General features: G+C 43.8%; 1 protein-coding gene across 5 annotated transcripts in view; it reads right to left on the bottom strand.

Moving 5' to 3' along the window:
- zeb2b (zinc finger E-box binding homeobox 2b) overlaps window positions 1-27,124 on the bottom strand; it is an 82,158-nt gene that overhangs the window by 15,842 nt on the left and 39,192 nt on the right. For 3 of the 5 annotated variants that reach the window (XM_032557074.1, XM_032557076.1, XM_032557077.1), the window contains exons 3-4: window positions 6,403-6,654; window positions 1,832-1,900 (exon numbers count right to left, since the gene is read on the bottom strand). In XM_032557074.1, the coding sequence (XP_032412965.1) occupies window positions 1,832-1,900; window positions 6,403-6,654 (321 nt within the window). Of the gene's footprint in view, window positions 1-1,831; window positions 1,901-6,402; window positions 6,658-27,124 lie in introns of all 5 variants that reach the window. The other 2 variants (XM_032557073.1, XM_032557075.1) reach the window with 1 other exon arrangement.

Here is a 27,124-nt window from a genome sequence, read left to right as displayed (position 1 = left end):
CTTTCAGAAACACACAAACATTCGACGTTTGCAACCTGCAGATTTTCTTTTTTCCGCTTTGGCGTCTCATCAGGCGTCCTCCCCTGTTAATGAGGCTTTTAAACCGCGAGCCAAGGTGAGGTTTAAAGAGCGGTTTGTTCGGCAGCCAATTTGCAAAAGGTCAAGGTAGTAGATATTTGGATGTCAAAAATGGCACTGAAATGTCACCGGTGCCAATGGATCACTTTGGAGACGTGTGACGGCAGGATTTACAGCATTCTGCTGAGCTAATTGAGATTGTTGTGTTGACGATTGATCATTCAATCCAATCTAAGAGCAAACGCCACGTATCGCGTTTGGATGGAATACATAAGGGGAGAAACCTTTATTCCAGCAGCGCAGGAAATCACCTGGATCAGAGTGTGCTTTGGCACTGCGACGTGATCGAACTGCTCATGCCTTTAAACAGAATCACATGTGATCCAGTGGCGGAGAGCTCCGACTGCATCGTTTCCAGAGAAGAAAAACTCCTTTAAAGCGGTTGAAATGGAAAACATTTGCAGCATTTGGAGCGGGAGAGAGAAGAGAAAACACCACAACGAGCGGAGAGTAATCAAAGCTGAAGTTAAGGCTTTGAGGCGGGCCTGCGTGGCGTTCTGTGGGGTGAATTCGGTTCAGCAGAGCAGCGGTCCAGGCCAACTGTTGAGGTGGCCCGGATGAAATCATGGAACGGAGGGGCGCGTGGCGGCAAATCAGCCCCACACCTCGGAACGCGACATGGCAGCTCGGGTTCAGCTTCACCAGAACAAACACTGTTTAATTAGTGGGTTGTTTTTTCTGTTTTTCAGGGGCCAACGTTAAGACATGACCGGCCTATGGGTGGCACAATGTCTGACGTCTTGTTTTCTATTACAGGATGGTGACGTTCGGCTACGTCCCTCTCTGCTGCGCTATGGCTCAGCGACTAGCATTCGCTAAATATTTCTTAGTTCTGGTTGGTTGACACAGTCTTGTTTTTGGTGGTCTTTTCTTTGTTTGACTTGTCCAAATTTAACCTAATGTTAGACTTCGGGTGTGTTCGGGTGTGACTCGGTTCAATTGGTGATCAAAGTTGCAACATTTGCTACTGTGCGGTTCACTTTCACACTGCACTGTGTCAAACAATCCAAACTAACTGAAAAACCTGTTCCCCTCCTGGCCTGTGGGGGCGCTGCAACAAGAACTACTGAAGGAAACAACACAAAAACCCCTGAAGACACTGAGGCAAACTTCCTTCTTCACAAAATGGAAACAAAAATGGAGTAGCGTCAAATTTTAGCGGTTGAATGACTTCTACAACTGGCATTGCTCTTGTTAGCGCTAGGCTAATATGTTTGTTTTGGTTGAATTTACCCAGAATTCCCTGCACTGTAGTACACTTCCTGCTTTTGGAGCAGTTTCCGCTTCACATATACTTTCAAACCGAACCAGACTTCCCTTCAACTGAACCCAGACAGAGGTTTGTAGGCGGACCTGAGGTCATTTTTTGTTCCGCTTCCCCAAATGAACCAAACTTTCTAGCCAAACAAGCTGGAGTTTGATGAAAGTGGACTAAACATGACTGGTGTGAATGTTATATAACTGAAAGGTAGGGATTTCAGAAAATGTATCAAAAGATTGTAGAAATTGAACATTTTATGCTTCAAATTAAGCAGAAAAGTTTTCTTCTGAATTTTTCTGCTACAAAAAACAAAACACTTTTGTGCAGCAACACTTAATTGTTTTTCAGGTTATTGATGTTTGATTAGTCCTGATTGACCCAACATATCAGTGAGAGAAGATCAGAGGCCAAAGACAGGAGGTCTTAACTCACCTGTACCGTTTCCAACTGCCTGTAAGGTGGCTTCTGGCCCCAGGGCATCAAAATCATCTTTTATTTCATCTGCAAACACAGAAGAGACAGAATAGGTAGGGAGGGTGAGTGATGCTGACAGCAAGGCCTTTAAGAAGAAGAAGAAGGTATGAAGAAAGCAATAAAAGCACCGCTGTGCATCGCAGCGTGCCGCTGCTTTGTTCAGCATGCCTAATGAATGCTATCAACGGGGCCAGACAGTGACTTATTTACCTTTAACATGACAACAAGCGGCAGGGGAGGCGAAGGAAGCTTCAGTCGCCAAACATGGCGATTAAATACAACACGGAGCACATCCACCTGAGCAATCACAGAGCTCCAGCCAACACGCCGGCTGAGCTTATTACTCCCCGGCTGTGACGCCGCTGCAGTCCTCTGCATGCACGATCACGCCTGCTTTATCGTTCGTCACGTGGTGGATGCCTCTCTATCCCGAGCCATTGTGAAACGCGCTCGCATTTTTGTGATTCGCCGCAAAGCCCCGGCAGAGAGTCGGTGCCTCGCTCCTGGAACTAAAAAGAATACAAACCCTCGACCACAAATGAGTAGTTGTAGCTGCAGGAACATTTCTCGGCGGCAGAAATAACCTCATCGGTTCAGGGTAGACCTCAAGTGGGCGGGGCGAAGGAGTCGGTGTTTTCAAGCAACAAAATGGGCAGGCGAGGCCTTTAATTCTAACTTTTACATGCATGATACTGAAGGAGGACGTGAGTTTTTGACCATAAAGAGACAGAAAGACAACCAGACAACCTTTTTGATCCATCGCTAGGTCATAATTAAAGAGCAAACCTCTAGAAATCTGTGTTTTTGTGCCTGTGAGGCCACACGGAGCAGGCCTAATCAGGGTAATGGCAGCATGCCCGTGCAGACAGACTCATATTGTCCTGGCACAGGTGAGGCAGCTGTAAATAAACAGCGGATTGAGAGAGGCTCATAAACAAACCCTCTCTTGACAAATTTTTCCTCCACACGAGGACACCGGGCGGACAATCAGCCTAAGAAGTCGCCGGTCCCTCCTTCCCGCCCTGCTGGTGCAAATCAAATCAAGGTGCTTCCGAGAACATGTGCTGCTCAAGCACAAGGGCAAGTTTCATATCCATACTAATGCATCCGTTTCTGGAGATCGGAGGAACCTGACGGGGATAATACAGGAAAGGGTTGTGGGAGTGCATGTTGATAATAATGTCGTCCTGCTTACATTACTGCACACAAAGGCCAGAAACAGCAGGAATTTTTATTTTCAGCCGAAAACAATGGGGCTTGATAGTTTGTGGAGCTTGCAATTCCAGGGTTTGCTCGGAATTAGAGGCCTGGCTTCGGCGGTGGGATGATAAATATCCCGGTCGAAGGGTTTACAGAATAATGACAGACTCTTCAGATGGGTAGGGTAACTTCTTGCTGTCTTTTTTCCCTTCCTGTACATGTATGGGAAACTAAACACATAAATAAAGGCAGTCAAAGCAGATTAAAATAACCCCACAGGTATCAGATATCTGCATGTATGAAAACCTCCCAACAGGGGCAAGAACTCCCCCGCATTTCCGCGTCCTCATAGGCACTGTGTTTGCTTTGGGTAATCAAATTTGCCTGCATGCTTTCGGGCTGACGTGGAGGGATGACCGGTGGGATTAACTGGCCCTTCACTCTCCCTCTGTTTACCTTGGAAAACTTTTGGTTATCTGCGGTTGTCTGAGAGCGGCTGCTTCCAGTAGGAGGTAGGCTAACACCGCGCACACCTCTCAGGCTGTGGCATACACACACACAGGCACAGATCTGTGGGCTGGATTCAGTGTCATTGTGGTGGAATCACCAGGAACTGCAAAAAGAAGCCAGAATTTCCACATCTATGCCGAATATATGCGCATGTTGTGTCTCTGGGAAGCATTTTTGGTGGTATTTTGTCAGCAGTAAATCACAGGCGACTCCAGACACCTCCTTGAAGAGTGATGTCGGGGTCTGAAGGGGCTCAGGAGGAGCCCAGACTACCTCAGTGGGGCCCGACTGTAATTCCACCTATTTTCATAGCGGCTCTGATGGTGTTTATTTTCAAAACATTCCTATTTTTACGGCCAGTCCCTGCAGTCGCAGGATCTTTTAAAGTCTACCCCCCCGACTTTAGTGCGTTTTAGCCTTGGGTATCCTGAATCTGTCAGGTTTGAGTAAATGGTTGTTGAACTGCAGGTTATATTCTGTGTTTTAAAAAGCAAATAACAGGGAATCTAACTCTTGGCAGGGTGGATTGACGTTTAAAACAGTACGTCTATTTTGAAATGCCTTACAGAGGTATCCATATCACTTTACTGTCCAGGTCTTGTCACGTTGCCAACTCAAATTTAGGTAAATTTCTGTACAATTTTACAGACCACCCCAAACTATAATAATTACTTAAGGGAAAAGGACAGAGTTTCTATTTCAATTTGTGTTTTTTTTCTCAAATAAACAGCTGAAAGTATTTCACATCTAGACACTGAAATGTAGGCGTTAACTGAGCCATTCAACACATCTTTCCTCCAGAATTGTACATCCATTTCAATCAGCTTCCCTGCTAGTTGTAGCAGGAGAAAACGAGAAGAAAAGCTAGGCACAGGAATATTTTTGTTGAATCAGGAAGGGATGCACCTTTTGTGGGAACAGAACATGCCCTCTTCCAGAAAACAACCAGCCAAACAGGCAGAAATCTTCCTGACCTTCTGGAGAACAGCTAGAAAAGAGCAGGTGATTTATTTGAGAACGTCTGTCAGTGATAATGATGTCATGCTTTCCAGAACATTGCGTCCAGCTTCGCTGTGGGATTGAGGAATGTCAAGGACAACGCCAGGCGTAAGATTGTACCCTGGAATCAGAGAGAGATCCTGATAAACTTTACTTTGCTGTCTTTATCGTCTTCTTTCACCAGAAGCTCAAAGAATATGTCAGGAAGGTTTCACCTGAAAGCAGACCCTCAGAGACCCAACAAACGTCTCTATCCTCTACACTCTGTCTTACTCGGAGACCTGTAGAACAACTCCTGATAGGGGAATGACAGCAGAATCGTGAAGCAAGGAGGGAGGGTGCCGACTTATCTCAGGCCCGAGCTATGTGCTGAGGTATCACTGTAGACACTAAGGCACCGTGGAGGAAGAAAAAAGAAAAAAGTCCGGCTGGGAAACACAGCAGCCGCAAGATTGGGAAAGAGACTCCCAAACGCTCTAATGAACTTGACTTGCTCTCCGAAATATGTCAGCCAGTTTATCACACAAGAAGCAGATTATCTGGAAATTGCAACATAGTTGAATTACAGACATTATGGCACCGCAGGTCTTTATCAAATAAACAATTACCGTATGCAATGACAGCTTGTTTATCCTTTATCTTGATTTATTTACCAAACCGTCTCCTCTTTCTTCCACCCCTTAAGGAGCCAACACAAAGCGTTATTTAGAAGAAGTTTTTCTTTCTTCCGTCCCTAATAAATGCGCAACTCCACCCCCCACCTACACCCTCCGTATTAAAATTTAAGACTGGTGAATGTTCCCCCGTTTTTCGGCACCGTGCACAGCCAGTTCATTAGCAGAAATGAATAGCGAGGCCCGGCTCATTTAGATGGGCTGTCTTACATGACTTCTCGCCATACTCTGTTCCTGTCACATGCTTCCAAGAATCATTGACTCTTATTATACATGTAAATGGCTATCATAAAAATAAAAATTTCATTTAAGATTGTTAATGACCTTTTTTTGCAGCAGTCTGCCTTCCTTTAATGATTATACCCTGCCCCCTAATTAAAAGTATTTATCTTTCAAGCATCCGTGACTGGCACCCCCTGAAATGGGAGCTGCTCAACAAAAGACCATCACTCAGTCAGGTTTGGGGAGGTATCACCTGCCAACCTTTAATGTCTTGCATCTCCTGCAGAATCTGCAGATTTGACTCCTTCCTGCATTGTTTTTTCCCCACTCCTACATTACTGTAAATATTTTCTGCTGTTTGGCTCAGAGCGGGGTCTTTTCTCTAAGCGCTAACCAAATGGTCCGCCGCCGCTTGTGGAGAAACTGTTTATCACGTCTGTCTGCCGAGATGGAGGGGGGGCGTCGCCGTCAGACCTGGCTTTGATCGCTGTTTGCAAAACGCTCCGTGCCGTTTGCTTGAGTCTACACCAGCACCAGATGGGTGGGGTTTATGGCATAAGATAAGTTCCACAAGTGGCAGGATGTGCACACAAAGCGCCCAAGATTCAGCTTAAGGGGTAGTTTTAGGGGATTGGAAGCTCACCTGAACCTCAAACATCTGGTTTGAAGCTAAGAAAAGCAAAAGAAAGAATTAGTTTTGTGGAATATCTTAGACGTTCCACCTGTCTCATCAGGGACAGTGCGCCGCGCAATGGACTCTATAGAAGCTCACCATGCACCTGTTTCCTTCATCAAATCCACCTTGTTTACCATCTACCATCAACCAAGCTCTTAAAATTGGTTTTCACACAAACATATATGGTATAAATGAAACCATGTGCAACATGAGTTGCAGATTTCAGAGTTGAGGCTTCAGACACTCACCAGTACCATCGACCGAGGCACTCAGGATGTCGTTGTCAGGCCAGATGTGCTCCACGCCGCTGTCCCGCATCTCGTCGTCCTCTTCGTCCTTGGTCAGCAGGCCGTGGCTGTCGGCGCGCGGCGACACCTCGGGGTTGGTGAGGCTTGCTGGGCTGCCCGTGCCGTTGATCAGGGGGTCTTCCTCGGACACGGGCAGCTTGTCCTCCTCCTCCGTCTCTGAGCCCGTCTCCACCACATTCTCATAGTTAAGAGCTGCAAACAAGAAAGAGAGAGTGGACAGAGAAAAGCCGGTCAGTACTGGAAACTTATTTGGACTTCGGCTGGGGGGTTTACAACCCAATTACAGCATCTGCGACTGGAATTTGTAGCTGAACCGCAGCGGTGGGCAGACAGCTGTCCAGGAGATGCGGGCCAAAATAGCCGCTAATTTTCAGTCCTGCTCACATGCCTCAGATGCCGCTGAGCTGCACCTTTCAGAACGGCTCGGCTCTGAAACATACCACCCGGGCTTTAGATGCTCCACATAGCAGATAAGGTACCACAACAGGGTTAACTTGTAGTCATTTCGATTCTTTCATATGGTACTGTAAATCTAAATGCTTTTTGATCATAAACACAACACACACATGGCTGTTTCCACACAGGTCCCTGACATATGCCCGGCTTTCTTAAAATAGACAGCCTGTAAATAAGGGCTGTGAACTCAATCAAAGGTGGCTCTCGCGCAAATTTGTCACCAACGGCTGTTCTTCAGCGCATACACGCCTCGGCGTAAATCACTGCAGAAAACGGACGTCGGTGGGCTTATTGGAGCGGCGCAGATGCAGCACGAGGCGAGCCAGGAGCTCATGGCATCGCACTGAGACACACCTCGTTGGCAGAGCTTCAAAATTCTGCTGCAATCAATTCATTCATATAGAGTAAATACTACAGAATAACTATGCAGGACAGTGAACTTTGTGGCCTTTTTAGGACAATAAGGCTGATTAAAGTGTCTTTATGCAAAAGTAGGAGCTCTTGGGTCGTTTCAAAATAAGAGTGCCAACCAAACGATGTCCACGCATGACATTTCTGAAAACATCATGCATATGAAAAGATAAGCCTCCCCACCGCTCCTCCTAACACGTCTCCCTGCGACTGACCGGTCTGCACTTGCCTCCAGCGAACAACTGCACAACAGGTGCAAATTAAAATGAAAACGGGGCTTTCAGACGGGGGAGCGAGGAGGGAGGAGGAGGAGCAGGAGGGTGGGAGAGCGGTGACCTGCCTCGAATACCAATCGGCGGAGGAAACAAAACCTTTTCAAGAGGTGTGATCACAAGGGTTTAGGCAAGTTCAGACTCAGTAATGCTCCTTACGGATGACAAAAAAGGCAACCCAGGCTGGAGATGCTGGGAGTTCCTGGGTGGTCCACATCCACCAAACAGCTCTGTACCTGTTCAAATGTTTCATCAAAAGTTTTCTCCTGTTATTTTAAAGTTTTGCATCCTTACAAATTTTCAAACCGTTCTCGACCATGTCTGTGCCATCAGCTCTGTAGCTCTGTATCCCTCCCTCCCAGCTTCCAGAGGAAAGAGGGGGGTTGCTGCTAGAACAAAAGGCGGAGAGGCTTGGGAAGCTATCAACCCATCCCTGTGAACCTGATCCCTGGATGCAGATTCAATGACGGCGGAGCAGGGGCCGGCTGAATGAAATTATCTAAGGCTGGACAGGTTTTAAAGGGCCCATTCTTCCCCAATAAAAGGAGTGAGGGAGCTTCTTTTTGTTTCCGCACACATCCAGACACAGCAAAGTGCACCGTTCCTGACTTCCCACATAAGGAATGAGGGGAACGCTGCCCTTGCCGATCCAACTAACTTCTCAGGACTTTCGGATATTTTTGTCCCAAGTTTCCAGCGTTATATGCTGCTTCCGAGCAAAACGGGGGTGGCGCTGAACTGTCTGAACGCAAAATCTTCTCCGAACGTCAGCTGTCAACGAGCACCTCCAAGAAGGCAAAATGACAGCGGGGCGCTCGTCAAGTCAAACGCGTAGTCTTAACACGGAGAAAGCTGCCCATTGTTGAGGTGCCACCGCTGACAGGAGCCGCTCCCTCTGCGAGCGCCAAGCATCTATTGGTATTGTGTCACGCAACAAAGTAATTCTAACCTACTAATATTTCGCAGGCAGCTTTTTCATCTCCCCCGAACATCGGTCTTAATCAGCCTTTTGTGTCTTTTGGGAGAGAAGAAGACAAAAAGGAGATAATGTTTACTCCTCAAAATGCCTCTTCTGTCCTTTTCTTACCTTAAGTGTCATCCTTGACAAAGGCAAATTATGGATGACGCTCGTTTTTTCTTCTGCTACCTGTTTCTTTCCTTCGAGTTGAGCTTTGCAGATAATTAAAATGACATGCTTTTAGAGTATCTGACATAACGTGGTATTATTCTGTCATTTAGTGGAGAAAGGGAACACAGCCAGGGCTAATATTTTGTATCGATTAGGGTGGTTGGAAGGGAATCTGACTGGAGAGACTTGGTAGAACGGCACAGACAGTTCAGCTATGACAAAGACGCAGGGGGAATTAATGTAACAAACCTCAGGTCTAAAATAATTGTGTTTATGAAGGGTTTGACAGCAAAAAAACATGCTGTCAATGGTGGAGTTATAATCAACTGCGGCTAAATGGTTGGAAGCATTCAGACAAAAAGTAATTTAAGGAATAAACAGTGACCAATTCTGGTTCTTCTTGCATTTCCAGCTGAAGGTTTGGCATCAAGGTTTCTACGACTGTCAATCCAGTATTGAACATCCAACAATCCACCATTAGCAGTAATAACTCCGACTGATGCAACAGCATTTCAATCACTCTGAGGTCTGGACTTTGATTAGGCCATTGGAACACCTTGATTTTTTCTTTTATAGCCCGTCAGGCGGCGGACACGATGGACTCATATGGTCAACCGAATCCCTACAAAACAAACATAAATCATGAGCCCGCCGCCACCGTGTAAGACAGTAGGGATGAGGTTTCCTCAAGAAAACCCTTCCCAATCTTTTTCTGATTGACCTGTAAAATTTAAACTGTTAACTAAGGCCAGTGGAGTCCAAGATGGCGGATTTTGAGCATTATCCAGTTTGATATCAGGGTGTTTTAGCTGCAATGTCGAATCAAGTTAAAAATGAGCATTAAAGCATCCTTAAAATCTGATCCAGAAAGCTTTTTTCACATTTACATTAAACTTTAGAGCAGCACAAACTCTTGGTATCCATACATTTGGAAACGTGGTGATGATTAGTCACTACAAGGCATTTGATTTGCTGCTACTTTACTCCTAAATCTTATGGTAGCAGGAGGAATGGACGTGTTACACCAACCAAGACTTGAAATAAAACAGATTTCAGCCTAAAAAACCTCAGCTCAGCTGTGTTTCACCTGCAGGGTGCTGGGGAAAATCCTTTCACCAAACTAACAGGTATAATCAGATTTATTTAACAATCCCCAAGTAGCTAAACCAGAAGCCACAGGAGGCTGTGTTAAAAGGCCTTCCTGCTCGAGTGTCAGAGCCAGAGAGAAACAGAGCTCTGTGGAGGTGATCGCTGCAGGGAGAATGACTAACACCCACGTTGGCGCTCTCGCGCTCACCCCGGCTGACTTTTTTCCCTCTTTTTTAAAGTCAAGTGTCGAGGCTTAGCTCCAGGTGACACGCTCGGCCTCCTACGCCGATAATGAGCCGGGACATTCTCCCTATTGGACGATAACTGCTCGCGCTCGCTCCCTGTCTCATGAATGTGAGCCAAGCGGATCACCTGGATGGCTGCGAGGGAGAGACGGGGATGCGGGAGCGCTCCGTTAGAGCGGGAGCCGAGTGTGTGTGTGGGAGGGCATTAAGGTGGAAGCAGGGTCGCTGCCTCGTGGCTACGGCCGGCGGTAGCGGATTCTCATGATGACCTTTTGTCTGCCATTGTTCGCGTCTGCAACAGTTTAAGCACTTCCTCGGGTAACTCTGATAGAAACCTCACACCGACCGAGGGCAGCAGCTTTCCTCCACATTTTTACACTTTCAGACAACCTTCATCCTGTTTTTTTTCTAAACTGGCCAAACCAGTAAGAATAATATATATATAAAAAAGAAAAAAGCTGCCCGGTGACGTGAGCCGAGTCCAGACAAAAGAAAAGCAGACATGTTTGGATATTTTGTGCTATCTTGTCTCAGTATAATGGCGTGATCGAGCACAAGGGGCAAATCGGGGCCAAGTCGGTGAAAGGACGGTGGCAGAGGGCAAACAAAAGCTCTGAAAAGAGACAGCGAGAGTGAGGGGAGGCGGAGGGGAAGGGGCGACATGAGGGAGACGATGAATGGTGAAAACTCAGTGAAGTGTAAACGCAACCTGGGTGTGTGTGTGTGTGTGTGTGTCTGCAGAGTCGGGGGAGTGAAGTGAGTAAGTGTTTGTTTGACAGATAGAAGTTTCTTACAATTTGGGTGTTTAACAGATGTGTTTAACCTTTATTACACCCAGAACAAGCAAACGATTTCACTTTCCTTCAGGAAAAACAAAAAGTTTTCATCCACCAAAACGTAAATTCAGAGAATAAAAGCTTTTTAAAGCTTGTTGGAAGCAAAAAAACACAAAAAACAAAGTTGAATTACATTAATAAAAACATATTTTTGATTCAGAAAAATAAAAGTTCAGGTAAACCTGAGCTTTTTTTTATACTTCCATAACTTTCTAAAAAATATTTGTCTTATTTTAGAAGTGTTCTCTGATTTTTATTTATTTTTAATATTTATTAAATTTTTTACTCGCGTACTTTTTCTTTTTTTGACTACAACTTAATATTTCTAATCTTTTTTCCTGTAATATTTTATTTGATCTTACATTTTCCATTAATTCAGACTCATATTTTATTTATTCTTATATATTTTCATATTGTAGTTTTTTTATTTTGTTATATTTTTATGTGTACTGTCTTTATCTTTTCATTTTATTTTTTTTACATTATTTGGTTTCAGTTTTGACCAGAAAACACTAAAAATCCTTGAAGTCAGTAGAGAGAAATGTCATTTTTAAAAGTCTGTTTAACCTCTTAATTTTATTTTATTTTTCTCCCAGGTCAGAATACATTAAAGTCAGGATTACATTTAAATCTTTACGGTTGGAAACTTACATAAACGCTTAGATGTTTGGGATTTTAAAAAGAAAAATTGTGTCTTAGCAGGAGTTTTTTGTAAACAAACACCAGATTTCCAGAAGAAAAACAATAAAAACCAGATATATTTTCTGTTTTGCATCATGCTGTCCAGTTTCTCCTGCTTCTTGCCTATAAGGAGACCTTCACTGCAGCACTGACTAATTCAATTAATGTGCCATTTATTTGCAGAGGAGGCCCAGGCAACAGGCTGGGGAGGGGAGGGGAAGCTCAGAGGTCCCACCTTCGCCGGGTCCTGCACGGATTCACCATCTGTGCCCCGTCCCCTCCGCCTCCTCCTCCCAGTTCACACATGTTCCTCCCTCCAACAAATGTTCCAAGTAGACCCTCCTCCCACCTCCCCTGTCACACAAGCCAAAGAAAAAGAATAAAAAAGACACACAAAAGCTTCCCCTGGCTGCCCCCAGGACTCCCAGGCCAGGAGAGGAGAGTGGGAGGAAGGAGAACAGAAAGGCTTACAGAGCTTATATCTTTTATCCCGACTCAGGTGAGCTTCCGGATGTTGCACACGTCAAGAAACGGGAAGAAGGGAGAGGAAAAAAACTGGTTAAAATTAGAAAATTTAATTTATTTGATAATTTCCCAGAATAATTAGAGTTAATATGGGTTAATTAATATGCAAATCTCTCAGCAGATGTTCAGCAGCGAGGCTGAGGAAAATACAGCCCCCTTCTACTTTCTCCTGCCTGGTTTTGGCTGTCAGTTATTGGGCCGTAATTACTGTAACTAACCAAACACACACACACGCACACACACACCGAAAGAATTAAAAAGAAACGTTTGCTGGATGAACCGCTTCCAGTTTTGGAGTCGTCGCCAGGCGAAGTGGGGGCTTCTTCACGTGCACATAAAAGGGAGACCATCACTAATTTCCCCTCCTTTATAAAAAAGCCCCATTTTTTCTGCTGCGAATGAGAGCAGCAAGTGCTTTAAAGTACGTGAAATCTGCGGGACTTTGTTTCTCAATGTGCGTGTAAACGGAGATTGTAAGGGGAGAAGAGGCACCTGCAGGTTAATAGTGTAGAAACACAGCTAATAAAACAGATGTGTGCAATCGATTTCGAGTCAAGACACGTGTTTATGTGTTAAAGCTGAATATGAAAGCATTAAAAGGCAAGATTTTCAAAATAAAACATTGCATGACTGCTTTTAGTGTCATAATTAGCATCTTAAGTAACTGATCAGGTGGCCTATAATCAGGGAAGTGATTAGGCTTTGAATATTTTCAACAAGCTTTAGCTGTGGACCGTTTTAGCACACATAAAGAGACTGTTTACACTAAAATGAAACATCATCCTAGAAGCAGCATTAGCATGTACTGTCAGCTAAAGTTGTAGCGCTAATTTAGAGTAAAATCTACTGCTTTTTAAATGTTTTTCTGTCTAAAATGAATAATATTTTCCATTTTTTACTTCACAAATACTGTTAAAATCAGCATGAGCTAAAACTGGCATTAGCAAATGACGTGACTGTTAGCATGCTAATGTTATTGTCACAATGCTAAATAATAAAATGTAATTTAAAATGAAAAAGTATCTGTCAGGGCTCTAAAATGTAATAAGTGTGTTAAAATTTCTTAAAATATACAGCTAGCTTGTTAAAATTAAAGCAGAAAACTGCTCTAAAATTACAATTAGCATGCTAACATCACTGCTAATATTTTAAAATTACAATCGACATGCTAATATTACTGTTACGGCTCTAAAGAAATAAAAATTACAATGTGGATAATAAAACAACTATTACCATTTTACAGTTAATGTTAATCAAATCAGTTCAAATCCTAAAGAATTACTGTTAGCATCTTTAAACACCAAAAAAACAAAACAACAATATACCTTTAATGCTCAAACATTACAATTTGATAGTTTAACTATTTAAAAAGTCTTGTTGGTATGTTAGAAATAAGAACTAAAAGGCAAAACAGAAATAAGAAATTTTGTTTTAGCATGCTAAAATTTCAGTAAAGATATCTGAATTTGCTTACTTATGAATACAAAATGTATTAAAATGAGAGGTTTTAAAAATAAAGCAATACATAATTGGTTTTAAGACCAAATACAAGCCTCAAGTCACAACTTGAACCCATTTTATGTTTATATCGTTGAATATTTTCATCAAGATGTCTGACTTCGTTCATGGATTCCTCCCTGGAGAGGAGGGGAAAATATCCAGGCCTATCTCCGGACGACCCGGCGTTCTCCTGTGGTCGGCTCTCTCCAATAATAAGGAACAGTGTGTGTTTGTGTGTTATCTAAATCGCTTCTCTTCATCTCCTCCTCTGTCTCAGAGGGACACGGTGGCTCAATGCCACGGCGTCCACGCCCCACACCGACAGCAGCAACATGATAACATGGCATGTGGAGGATTTTTATTAATAGGAGCACACACTCAGGTGGTGGAATCTGCTGACTTGTAGTCAGGTTTTTGAGGTGGGGTATTATCAGCTCGGACTATTATAGAAACCCCACTTTGTGTGTGTGAGTGTGGCGGCCCTGTGAGCCCTCTGAGCCACCGCGATAACACATCTGCTTCGGGTTCATCTGTTTATGAATCACTCCTATCTGCCTTGGAAGTGCTACACCGATCCGGTGTGAGTGGGAGTGGACGTCTGTCTCTGTCTGTGATGTGTTGTACCTAACCTAACTGTGTGTTTACAAGGGAGGAGAGCACACAGATAAAAAGGAAGGTGGTGCAGGGGAAGATCTGCTTTGATCACAGGAAAAGATGGGAGCTAATAACAACAAAAATGCTAGAAAATCAGCTCGTAGTCCTGATGTTTTTTAGAAATGAGGCTGGTACATCGGTAAAAGGTACAAAAATTATTATGTTCTTTACTCTTTAATTACTCTACTCAATAGTATTAGACAGGCTTAGCTCTCTGTGTTTCAAACACAAAGCAGTACTTCATCTTTTAATTAGGTAAAAGGAAGTGCTGGGTTGTTTTGGGCTAAAACACGTTCTAATAAATATACTTTCTTTTTAGCACCTGCATAAAATTTTATGAGCTGAATACAAATTTGCTAATGACATTTTTTCCATTTAATCTGTAGTGATGTTAATCTTCACAAATGAATAATTCATGGAGAACTAATACACTAAAAATATGTTTTGCTGCATTTCATAACACATTCTTACTGTTTTCAAAACTGAGTCTACTGAAATGTCTCTCGAGTCAAAATATTAACATGTTAGCATGCTAAAGTTACAGTTAGCATGTTGAACTTACTGTGAAAGGACTAATAATTTTAGATAGAATATAAAATTACTTTTAATAAACCCAAATATGCTGTCAATGAACAACATACAGTTACTGTGCTATTCATTCTTGATATATTAAAACAAGCTATTGTTAGCATAACAAGATTATGATCAAAACATTTTTTAAAAGTGCTAAATTTACTAGCATGCCAAGAATTACTTTTAAAACACTGTAATCGTCGCGTACATGGCAAATCAATGTTGAGATTAGCATTAGCCTGATAAAAAAAACACCATTAGCTTTGTAAGAAAATAGTGTTAGCATGTTAAGGTGCTAAAATAAAAATATTAGAATGGTAAAATCACTTGTGTTAAAATGTTAATATGCTAAAATCACTGTTAGGAAACAACATTAAAATAACCTTCAGAGTGATAATGTTTCAGTTAGCATGCTACAATAACTTTTGGGATGTTAAATTACTGCTAGCATGCTAACATTAGCGTTATTGTGCTCCCCAAGCTGAAGTTATGCTACATAACTGAGTGTTACAGAATATTACTTTTTGCACTGGATCTAGTTATACTCATTTATGGACTGAAAATTATTTTTATGACTTTATTATTATTTTTTTTTATTCAGAGCTAAATAATGAAAATTAGCAAACCAATGCTGGTAACAATGCATTGGATTGTACAGAGACTTTCAGGAAAAAAAGAAAAAAAAGAAACTGATGTTAAATTAGGACAGCCAGCCCAAAGTTTAAATCATTTGCTAAGTGGTACTGGGCAGTCGAAACGACCACAAACCAATCCCAGAAGTTGTAATCCAGCTAAACACGACAGTACCAGAAACAAACTTTGGAGCCAGGTGGTGAAACACCTTAGCTTGCACCGGTAAGAAAAATTGTCTCCCTTCCAGCAAAGAGAAGCAAAATCCAGCAATTTTTCATCTCTGACGGCCCCCGTGTGCCTCGATTTAATAAAAAAGGAATCTATAAAAATAAATTACTCGCACTAAGTATATGCAAATTCAAATGTAAGCAATCATTGCAAAATTAATTTTGCCAGAACTGATTAAAAGCTTTAATAAATCTATATACAGTATTCCCCGAATCTGATATTGTAAATTTATTACGCTGCCTGTAAGATTAATTAAAAAAGCGACGGTAACATATTGCACTGCCAGGCCAGATTACTGTACTTTTTTTTGCTAATAACGGCTAAGCAGAACCTGAGCTGTAATTACCAGCTAACAGAAGCTTTTGATGCTGATTTCCTTCACGGGGAGGGGAGAGAATAAGACGTAATGCATCTATTTGAGAAACAAAAAAGCTCCTCAGTGGCTGCAGAAAAAGATCCAACAAAATACACTTTGAACACCGTTTGCAGCTGGTAAAAGCACGTCATAGAGGTTACGCGCAGTCATCCAAAGCTCTTTAACCTTTCTTTATGTTCCAAGAGGCACAAACTATTGAGTGGGACGCCAGATAGCTGAGAAAACAACCGGTTTGATCTGGCCAAGGTTGTTTTGCATTCTTGTCCACAGTGACGGGGCCATGGTCACGTTTATCTCAGCAAAACAGCACCTGAGAGCTAAAACAACCACTTCTCACTCTCCAAACTCCTCAACAGCAGAGTCCAAGAGTGACATTACTTTTGGTTAAAAAACAGGAATACTAAATGACAACAAAAACACCAGAGAATGGGACCTTGTGCTGTTATAAAAGTCTGCCGGTCACCAGCTGTTTAAAGGTCGATCTGTGTGTTTTAAGGAGGGGGAACCAACCCAGGACCTCAGATGGACTAAAGAGATCAGACAGGATGAACAGGAAGGGTGGGGGGTCCAGGTGAGGGGCCACAGGAGGGTGATGAGAAGAGCTGAATCCTTCTTCTGTGGTCTGAGCCAATCTGGGGGCCCGGGGCCTCATTCACATGTTAATGAGATTGTAAAATCACATCTGTTACCCCTGCAGACACACACACACACAGCGGATCTTTGTCACCTGAATGGCATCCCCACCAGGTATCAAACAGGCACCAGGAAATGGGGAATTGTGTGTGTGTTTGTGTCTTTGTATAGCTCCTCACCAGCAGGGAACCAGCTAACCGGCCTTCCCGGTCTACAAATCACACACACAAACGCACACACACACTCAGGAGATGAAGAGGGAGAGCCCTCTGGAGAGAGACAACTCTCCCTGACACTGTTACCAACTTCCCAATTAGCCACCAGCCAACCAGAGGAGGGGGAGTTTGGAGGCTGGAAGACAGAGAGGCCAAAGCTTATTGTCACAGCAACGCCCCAAGTGTCTCAAACCATCTTTTGGAAGCTCCTTAATTTCCCTCTCTTGGAGAATGATCTAAGAAATCCACCTTAGTTGCTTTTTAGTACCAAACACCCCCTTGAACCTGTGCTACAATCACCACTAGATTCAAAGTGATACCTTGTCTGTTTGTACTAAACAACCAGGGTTGAGTGGGTGGGTATTCAGCCACTAACTCTTCTTACGTGACCCTTTTGTTCTATGGTGTTAAGGCCAAACCACAAAGTGGTATCTGGTGTGCTCCAAAGGAAGTCAGTGCTGTCCTTTTCAATCATGCTCAACACTGGACCAAAACTACATCAAAACCACCAATTATGAAACAATATGCACTGTGTAGCATTTCCCTTTAGCGCTCCCACTAATAAGGTAACTCTCTTTTTAGTAATAAAGATTGCATGTTAGGTTTGTACATCTTCTCTTAGTCCTTAAAGTCACAAGTGGTAGACTGATAAATTTAAGAACAAGACTTGGGAATACTGATTGACATAGCATCCCACACCTTTATTAACAACACAAGAAGCTACAGATGCCTGAAATAAAAGCTTTTTATGTTTTCACACCTGATAGACTGGTGGACTTGGTTCGATTGGGGACCAAAGTTGCAACATTTGTTAAATTTTTGCCTGGTTTGGTTCACTTTCACACTGCACTCAAACAAACCAAATCCTTTTGGTCATCCGAACTGACCCCTAGGTTTCTAGGTTAGCTTTTTTTGGTCCAGATCAGAGTTCGGTTACTCATTCACACCTCCCCAAACAAACCAAACTCTCTAGAGTTTGATTAAACCGTTTGGTGTGAATGCACCCTGTTCTTATGTCCAACTAGTTGCTGAATGAGCTTGTGTACAACTTCTTATTTACAAAAACATCAGTGTGTATGTGTGCATGTTAGACCCAGCCAGCGGCAAGGTACGCCAGGTGTAAGACAGCAGCTAGATGACACAACTTAACCTCTTTCTCGATCTCTGTAAACGGCAGGAAGAGGCAGCTCTGCAGTCGGAGGCCCCAGAGCCCATGACTTATACATGACGTGGGAGGGAGTAAACAGGAGCAGACCGAGGCGTTTTGATTCTCTCTTTTTGTTCCTGTTGCCTTTCAGTTTTTATTTTTTATTTCTTTCACGTTGCACCTGTCTTTCTTGTCTCGCCGCAGGTGGGAGATACTACACTTTTAATTACATGGAGGGAGTTGAGAGTCAGAGCAGGAGTGGAGGTGGAGGATGAGGATACCTGGGGCTTTTTACGCATCCTCTACACCTTAATAAGCATGCTAAGACCTTCACTTTAAAGTCCAACAGAGCAACCTCAGTGGTTCAAATTGTAGTTTAGCCTTTAACATCCTAATTGACAACACTTTTGCTACTTAAAATCACCTTGTAACACTATACTTTCCACAATAAGAAGCAAGATGATCTCTGTGATCATGGCCTTCGTGGAGGAATGGCAGAAATTTGAAAGAAGTTCGCCATGAGCCACGTAGGAGACACATCAACATGTGGGAAAAGGTGCTATACTCCAAAACAAGCCCCCAAAAGAACCATTGTCGTGGTAAAACATGGCGGTGGCTGCATCAGCAGGGACAGGGAAGCTAAAGTACAGTGCATTCGTGGAAGAAATTCCTCTCAATGTTTCTTTCTGACTCTAAAAATATAGAAAGAGATATAATCAAATATCTTAGATAGAGTGGCCTAGTCAAAGTCCATAACTAAATCTAATTAAACTGAGGCAAAGCTTGACAAGCAGGCTATATTGCAGAGAAGAATTGGAGAGGAAACCCAACAGACATGGAGCTGTCATTGCAAAAGTTGGGTCTATGAAGTGTACGATTTTGACAAATCGCGTAAAATCTAAATAAAATTCTCTTGCAAAAGACTGTATACATAGGCTTACATAATTGAGCCGCTCAGCTCAACATGAGCACGAACACACACACCGATACACACACTCTGCCTCGTACTGTGAGTAAAAAGGAAATTTTGATCTAAGGCTTTCCCCCTACCTACCCTTGGGTTCTGCCTCCCCGTGTTTCTGTCAATCCTCTCCCCTTCCTTTTTTTTAATTTTTTTGATCAGTGGCTTGAAAGAGTCGAGCATGTGTGAGTGCTCAGGTACCTGGGGTATGCAGAGGTGCTAATTAGCTCAGCAGGATAATTGATGTGTAGATTACACCGTTGAACAAATGCTCTGACTTGTTTGTTCTTCGCACTTCTTCTAGGAAGGAGAAGAAAAAAACAAACTCCCACTGCCAGTTTACCTCGGCCCTAATGAACAATTTACCTGGCTTGTAAAGGAGGTGGTTAAGCCTGCCAAGGCAGAGGGAAAACAAAGAGGGGGTTGCACTGGAGTTCACTTCCCACAGGTGGAACCACGGCTCCTGCGTCTGCACCCTGGTGTTACTATGACTGGTTGTGAAAATTGAGTATGTGTGTATATCCACTCTGCCAAACCCTTAAGGAGAGGATGCCAAGCAATTCCAAAAGGGAAACAATTTTCAAAATGAAAGAGCATGCCATTAAGAGTGCCGGTAGGCTTTCATTGTTCTGACCCCCCCTTCCTATAATGCTATTTCCTCCATCTTTTGTCTTTGGGATGCTATTATTAGCCGAGTACGCACGCGAATAACCTCCCCCCTCCCACAGGCGTCCGTTCAATAGGGTTTGAATTTGCTCATTAACGGCTAAGAATCCACAAACACGTTCGCCGGAGCTTTTGCTACTGCTAATAAACTAATCATGCCCTCTTGTCTAATTGGGAAATAGAATGAGAGCTTCGCCTGAGGATTTTTTTTTTCTTGTGCGGCGCTGGGTTTCCATTGCACTGGCAGAGAAGTGGAGCCCATTAGCAGGACAGATGTAGAGGCAAAAGGTGAACGGCTGAGATGTCGGCGCTTCGCCACACTGCTGGACCGCCCGTAATCTGTCACCCGCGCTAGTTTACAAGTTAAACACATTATTGTGTTTATTGAGTCTCATTTCTAGGATGCATAGCCGCGGCTGCTTCTTGTTTTTTTTTTCTTCCCTCTCCCTCGTGGAGCGCTTACAAACCTGCCAGGGCACTGTCACTGCTTGAAAGCCATTAGCATTTTTCTTGCAGTCCTGATTAGTCAGGCTGGCAGGGCAGAGACAGAGCAGGAAAACAGAGAGATAGGCCAAGACATTTTACAGGGTTGCTTCCTGAAACAATGCCTCGTAAAAATATGGATACCTGCTGATTTTTCATGTTTATTTCATGGAATTTACAACAAATCAACTAAAATTTGAGCAAATGTTTGCCGTTGTCCATTCAACCCAATGAGTCAGTACTAGCAGAAGAAAAGTTTAGGTGGGTGGTCATGTCTTGGTGAGATTAAATCACTCACTAGTGGTCTGTGACCATTGAAGTTCATTGAACATATCAGAGAAAAGGGGGATGAATGCATAGAGGTAAAGCTACAAAATGTGTTGACATCTAATGGCTGCAAATGTTGGCTTTATGAAAGAGTGATCAGCAGAAATGCATGATTTAAAACACTTTGAAAACCACCTACATCCTAATAAAATACTCTAATGTTTGTGCTTATGACGTGACAGAAAGAAAAAATAGTTTAGGCCCCGTCTTCATGGATGGATCTCTTGGGTCTGCAATTCTCACCGTCCCCAGAAGTCCTATCATTTGTATTTTTCTTGTAAAGTGTAACAAAGAGACAGCCGTGAGAAATGCACTCAATACAACACAGATAAGGAGGAAAAGAGATGAGTTTTCTGCTTTAGATCAACCCTGAGACAGATTGACGTGTCATCAGAAAACCTGCGGCGGCATGTTTGGGAGTCTTGCTGACTAACTGGCAGTTTCCGTCGCCAACCTGATAGCTCTGCTCCAACATCCCTCATCCCAGACCGGTGAGCCAGCCAGCCAGCCAGTCGGTCGGTCGGTCCGCCAGCCCACTAAGCAGGCAGGCACTTTCTTTTTTTGTTTTTCCTCCCTGCCTTTTTCCTGTCGCCATCTCGGTATTTAATCTAACACCGGCAGGCGGCAAGAAGGGTTTACTTTTCCCCCTCAAAGACAGCTTTGCGAGTCAGAGAAGGCAAAAGTGGGAGGAAGAGAGCCGAGCGTTCAGGCGGGGAGCGACAGGGGAGTCTAGGCAAAGGCACAGGAAACCTGGGCCAAGCGTCACTTTTAACAAAAGCCTTTCATCTTTCTCTCCGCTTTCCCCCCTCAAGACAGTGCGCTTCCAGCGGTGGGATTCTTTTAAGTACATACCTGATAAGGAAACTTTTTCCCTTCTCTTTTGAGAGTGCATGAAGGAAAGTACCCCCTCCCACACACATATGCACCCACCCTGGTGTGGTTAAAACCCTCTGATCGCTTTGAACACCAGATACTGTCCCTTTTATCCCCGGCAAACGGGTTTCCTATGGCTATTAGCTTATTCAAAACAGGTAATTACGGCTGGCAAACAGAGACGCCGCGGATCAGAGCGAGGCACTTAGGCCCACTCCACCTTTTGCAATCAGACCTTCACTAGGGCAGAGGTGGTGAAGGATCCATTTGCGGATAACTGCACCTAATCCATTTTAGTCAGGAGTTGCTGTGGCAGAGCCGGAGAGGGACCCAGGGGATGTATCTGATGGAGAGGTCGTAAATCATGAGGAAGAAGTTGAAAAAGTCGAGCTCCCACAGACTTGAGAGGTAGCAGAAGACAGGGTTGGGGGTGGGAAAGGAGAACGCCCCCTTCAGAGGAAAACAACCAAGGCTATCATCACCTTAGTTAAAATATCAGCGGCTCAGGCTGGGCAGGGCGGGGCTGACGAACAATGCCCTCTTCCTTGTGGTTGGAGGAAAGAGGGACTCAAGCAGAACCTCAGTGGGTGGATGTTATTACAGGACAATTCCCTCAAGTGTAGTTAACATAGCATGAGCCAGTTGGTGGGCATTTTTATCCAAAGACCTCTCACTGCATACATTTCTAGCTTGGCTGAACTCAGCAGGAGTTGGACCAGCCTGACAGGAGCGCTGGAAGGGGGAATTGAACCTCTAACCTTGGTGGAGTTGATCTCCAGTGCAAGCACTTCAAAGCAACCGTTAACGCCGAGGTAAAGAGATTAAGCTTCTTGCATTGCTAAAATGTCACAGCAGAGACGACTAGGTGTGAGAAAAAAGGACAACCCAATCTCAGGATCTTCTCATCTGCACAGGAAGTAAATGGCGCCCCAGGGGAGCACTCTCTCTTTCCTTCCTCACCCCTTCTTTTTCCCTGTGCTGTTTGTTGTTTCAGGTAATGAAAACAGAGTGGCTGACAGAGACGTTTTCATGTTGTTTTCCTGACCCTGGACGACTTGCCCGAGCCTCCTGCGAGCTAACGCTCGTTCAGGCCAGAGGTGAAGTTTGACAAGATCCTTAAACATTCTCCCCCTCCTGTAGTCTCCATCCTCCCTTTGCTCGAATTTCGAAGCAAAGCCGTTGCGTAAGAAACTCTCTGTATCTATGGTAATGGGCAGCTAATTGATCCCGTGGGGATCCGTTGGCATGGGGAGAACTTATTTACCCCTGCGACAGACATTTTTCTCTCTCCTCTAATGCAACTCTAACTCTCAAATTCTCTTATCTGTTCAGGGCAAGACGAGGTCCAAAGGGAGGGCCAGTGTCTACACATTTTCCCATTTGGGAAACATGTGTTCCCTGTGTGACAATCAGCGGCCCGTCGCACCGCACAGACCAACCAATCAGACTGCAACACCTTCACTCCTCTCTCCCTGAGTTGCTTCACCCACCTTGCTGTCAGTGCCACAATTTGGCCTCCAGCTGCAACCCTGGATGCCAAGGAGCCATTAGACGGACAAGGGCTTGAAGTCAACTCAGTGGTTAATGTGTCAAAATCCTCCTGAGTCACTACTCTTTATTAGGAAGAAGCATATTTCCTCTCTATCGATATCCTTGATGGTTGTGGACAGCTACTCAAAAGTGGGCAAGCAGAGGACGAGTCCAAGGTGCATAAAGACACCTGTCCCTGCGCAACATCTCCAATCAAACAATGCCCTAATCTGCCCCTGACTGAGCGGATTAGGTATTGTACCGACTTCATTTCCTGCAAACACACCATACCTGAGTCAGCTCAAGCCGAGCACGGCCGGCTGACTTCCTCGCAGGAATCAAATCCTGTCCCAGATAACAGCTAATCATTTGTCACCCGGAGAAGCAATTCCCTCCAATCACCCGGGAAGAGAGCGGCGCTTTATCCTGAGCTGCTGTCAGAACGGCCAAGAAATTACACTCTGCCGAGATTCCCGTTTGGAATGACAGAACAACAGCTGACAAGGATGAGCGGGTGAGGAGGAGGAGAAGAGGAAGATTGTCCTCCTAACACTAGACACATGTTCCCATCACAGGGTTCTGACCCGACGCTGAGAGGTCTGGGAAAGTAGGGAATGTTTTCCAGGTCTGGATCAGGACAGAAAAAAAGAATAAGAGTTGGGAAAAATATTTATATTTCCAGACTTAATTCCTTTTGACATCCAGCCACTGATCCCTCCATCCATCCGTAAGTACTTTTGTATATTTTTAACAGGCTAAAATGAACTGAGAGCTCTGGGAATTTGATTTTTGGAACATAAAGGAATTTGACATGAAGTATTACAGGATCCCTGCCACCTCTACACCTGCCTGCATTTCCTGCCTCCCATCCCAAACGAGCCCAAACACCTGGGTCTTAAACACTTAGATGCCTGGGATATTTTATTTTTTTCCAAGCACATGTGGCCCAGAAACATAAGAACACATAATCACACAGAAGCTTTGGGAAAACACATGCTGGAAATATGCACACACACACACACACACACACACACACGCACACACCCCCCAACAGGCTGTCCATGCAGCTGTTTCCTTCTGGGATTCCTGGAGTTGCTACCCAGTGACTCTCATGGTTCTCCCAGTTAGAAAACCATTTGGAAAAAAGACCAAACCCTGCAGATTAAAATGCTCCAGGAGCCTGAACACATAATTAAACTTACAACCATGACTTCCAAGATATTACCACACCACACAGACAGAGGATCGAGGATCTCTGCTCATCACATCCTTGCAACAGGAAGCAGTTGTCAGGACTTCACTTTTCCCCCAGACAGACAGAAACACACACTCCTACTCTTAGGATGAACTTTAGCTTTGTTCCCTTTTTCTTGTCTTGAGCAAGAGGAGACATTTCTCCTGTAATCTTTGAACTTTATGTTCCTTTCTAGCTAAACAGAAAAAGAACAAACTGAGGTTAGATGTGAATAAATATGTTTGCCAGAAATCCAAGCCACAGCGCTACCTTTTCAGTTGAATTTTGCAAGCTTGTTGGGGCGTTTCTTCAGGTTTTATGTGTTGGGTTAGTTAACTGACTGGTTCTGGGACTGCTGCCCACATAGCATTGGTCATGCTTAATTACATTATGCACAGTGTGGGGATATTCATAGTAGACATGAGAATCAAATTAAAAGGCAAAAAAACACAGACAATATTGCCAGTGTGGAAAAGGACCTCTGACACCGAGCGAATTTGGTGATTTATTTAGAAAAAGACACCATCCTATTTGATTAGCGATGCTAAATTAACGTCAGTTTAGGAACCTGAGAGCGGCTTGGCGGCGTGGCGGCGGCGGCGTCAAGGAGACACCGGCTTGTTGAAGGCATAATGCAAAGTCTGCACGTTGCAGATAAGAGTGCTCATACAGTAGGCCCAAGGCCCAAAGCTGTTTGTGTTGCAGGAAAACGAAGAGGAGGAGGAGGCGGGTGCATGTGTGTTAGCATACAAGACAAACGAGGAAGGTGCTCAACGGTGTGGAGCGACTTATCTCTCATTATGTGGAACAGCAGATGAATAAAGCAGTCAATAGGAGATGGAGACAATTAGAGCTCCAATAAAAACAGAAGATTTTGCAGGTAAAGACATTAGATTTCACTTTGTGTCTCACAGAAACTTCAATGTATTTTATGTAATTTTATGTGATCCAGATTGTCTGTGAACATCAGCTTTCAGGACTTTGACTGGGCCATTTTAACTCAAGAATATGCTTTGATTTAAATTTCAGTCCCTGGAGGTTGGTGTCCTGCAACTTTTGGAAGTTTTCTACGACACACAGGATCGATTTTAAAGCTTTTGAGCAACAGGAGCTAATAGCATCACCACGAGCTCAAAGCAAGACAAAGTATTTTGTATGTCAGGATTTACTACACGGATTTTTATGGTGAATATCTCATGTCAAAGCTACATTTCAGCAAATTTTGAAAATGCAAATTAGCCATGTTTTCATCTACTGCTTTGGAGCGAATCCACCAAAGCGTGATTTTGCCAGATATTGACATTATGCATGGTGTAATAAACCAGAAGTAGAAGTAGCAAACTAGCACGGACCAACATCTCAGAAAATTGGACCTTTTCTGGGTTTTGTGCCTCTGGTAAGGCACAGATCCAGGACCAGCAGTTGGGAATGTTTGCCAAGTCAAAAATGTTTCCATTTCCCCTTTAGTACAATAACTATTGGTTGGAAAAACAAACAAACAAAAAAGACCTCAACTCAGCGTAATTGGGGACATTATTTCAAATTTTGCCCTTTCCATCAGCATTTTCTAAAACAAAATGCCTGTAAAAAATTGATGGAAACACAATTAATGTTGTAAAAGCATGAAAGGTCTGACTGAAGGTGACTGAATCCAATTTAGCATCACATATGGAAGTTGTAAAAACTAGACTTGTTTGCTGTTTGGGTCACACTTGCGTGGTGCAAACAGATTTTACTGCAAAACTGTTCTAGATTTACCTCAAACTAACTTCCTATCAACTCCAACCAGCTATATGCAGGTTCAAGCGTTAAAAGGTGAAACATTTATTTCTCTTCACAATTTTTCTTCATCTATGTTGTACATCTCATAAAATCCTGATAAATTATACCAGATTAAATTTTTTTGTAGGGTCAAAGAGGGAAAACTTGGGCATTTTGAAAACAAATCTCTGTCAGGTAGAGGAAAATAACGGATGCACAGTTTGGCTCGGGCATGATGAAGCCGTTCTGGCCTTTAAACCTGCGATCCTCTTCCTGTAGGCCTGAATAATTCAAACCGCCAGGTGGAGAGTCTTAGTCTACTCCCTGCTTGTCTCCCTTTTTCTGGCAAGCTAATCCAAACGGCCTCATGAAAGATTAAAACAGGTGTGAGGACAGGAGGTGAGTTGTACTTCCTGTCACCTTTATGGAAGCTAAAACGCAGGAAAATATCCTCACATTTCCTCACCTACATACTCGGGTTCAGCCCGCCGCCGCTCCGCTCTTTGCGAGTCACCCCGGATAAGAGCGGCGGCTAAATGGCAAAAAAGTAAATGGAAGATGACAGGCCCTGGAGATTCCTCTCACTCCTGGATGTGTGTGTGTTCAGGTTCGTCCTTGATAAAAGGCGGGGGAAAATATATTTGTGGCGAAGAGGAGAAAAATTGAATAGAGGGATTTGGCATCACAAAAGTGTGTCTGACAGGTTGAAGGGCTGGAACCGTGAGCGATCGGACACCTTGGTGGCTTTTCCTGAAGCGGCGGCTCCTGAGCGGATATGACACTGGGAGCAGAAATCCCCCCACCTCCCACCCCGTCCTCCGCCGCTACCTGACAAACCGTGTTTTAAAAAAAAGTTCATACCGAAGCAAATGAGCCTTAACGGGGAAACTTACAGCTCGGATCTTCTCTATTTCAGCAACATAACATGTATTTATTGCGTCCCTCCTTCTTGCTGACACTTAAATTTCCCTCTGGGATAAATAGACCCTGAATGTAGCAGAGGTCCTGCTGTTTTAACACACAGACACAGACTGAGCTGTCTGAGGGAGGAAAACAGGTACCAGTCCCTGCAGAACCTTTAAATTACCTCAGATCAATGCAGTAAAATAAAGCAAAACGCATAATAATGTGTTAGCTTTCCAGCGGGAGAGCAGAGAACAGAGAGGAGGCAAAGGTTTTCCACGCCAGGCTACGCTTCTTTCCTTGAAACTCCACACACCCCAC

Source organism: Xiphophorus hellerii, chromosome 24 (genome assembly GCF_003331165.1).
Source record: "Xiphophorus hellerii strain 12219 chromosome 24, Xiphophorus_hellerii-4.1, whole genome shotgun sequence".
Taxonomy (NCBI): Eukaryota; Metazoa; Chordata; class Actinopteri; order Cyprinodontiformes; family Poeciliidae; genus Xiphophorus; species Xiphophorus hellerii.
This window is presented reverse-complemented; position numbering and strand designations above follow the sequence as displayed.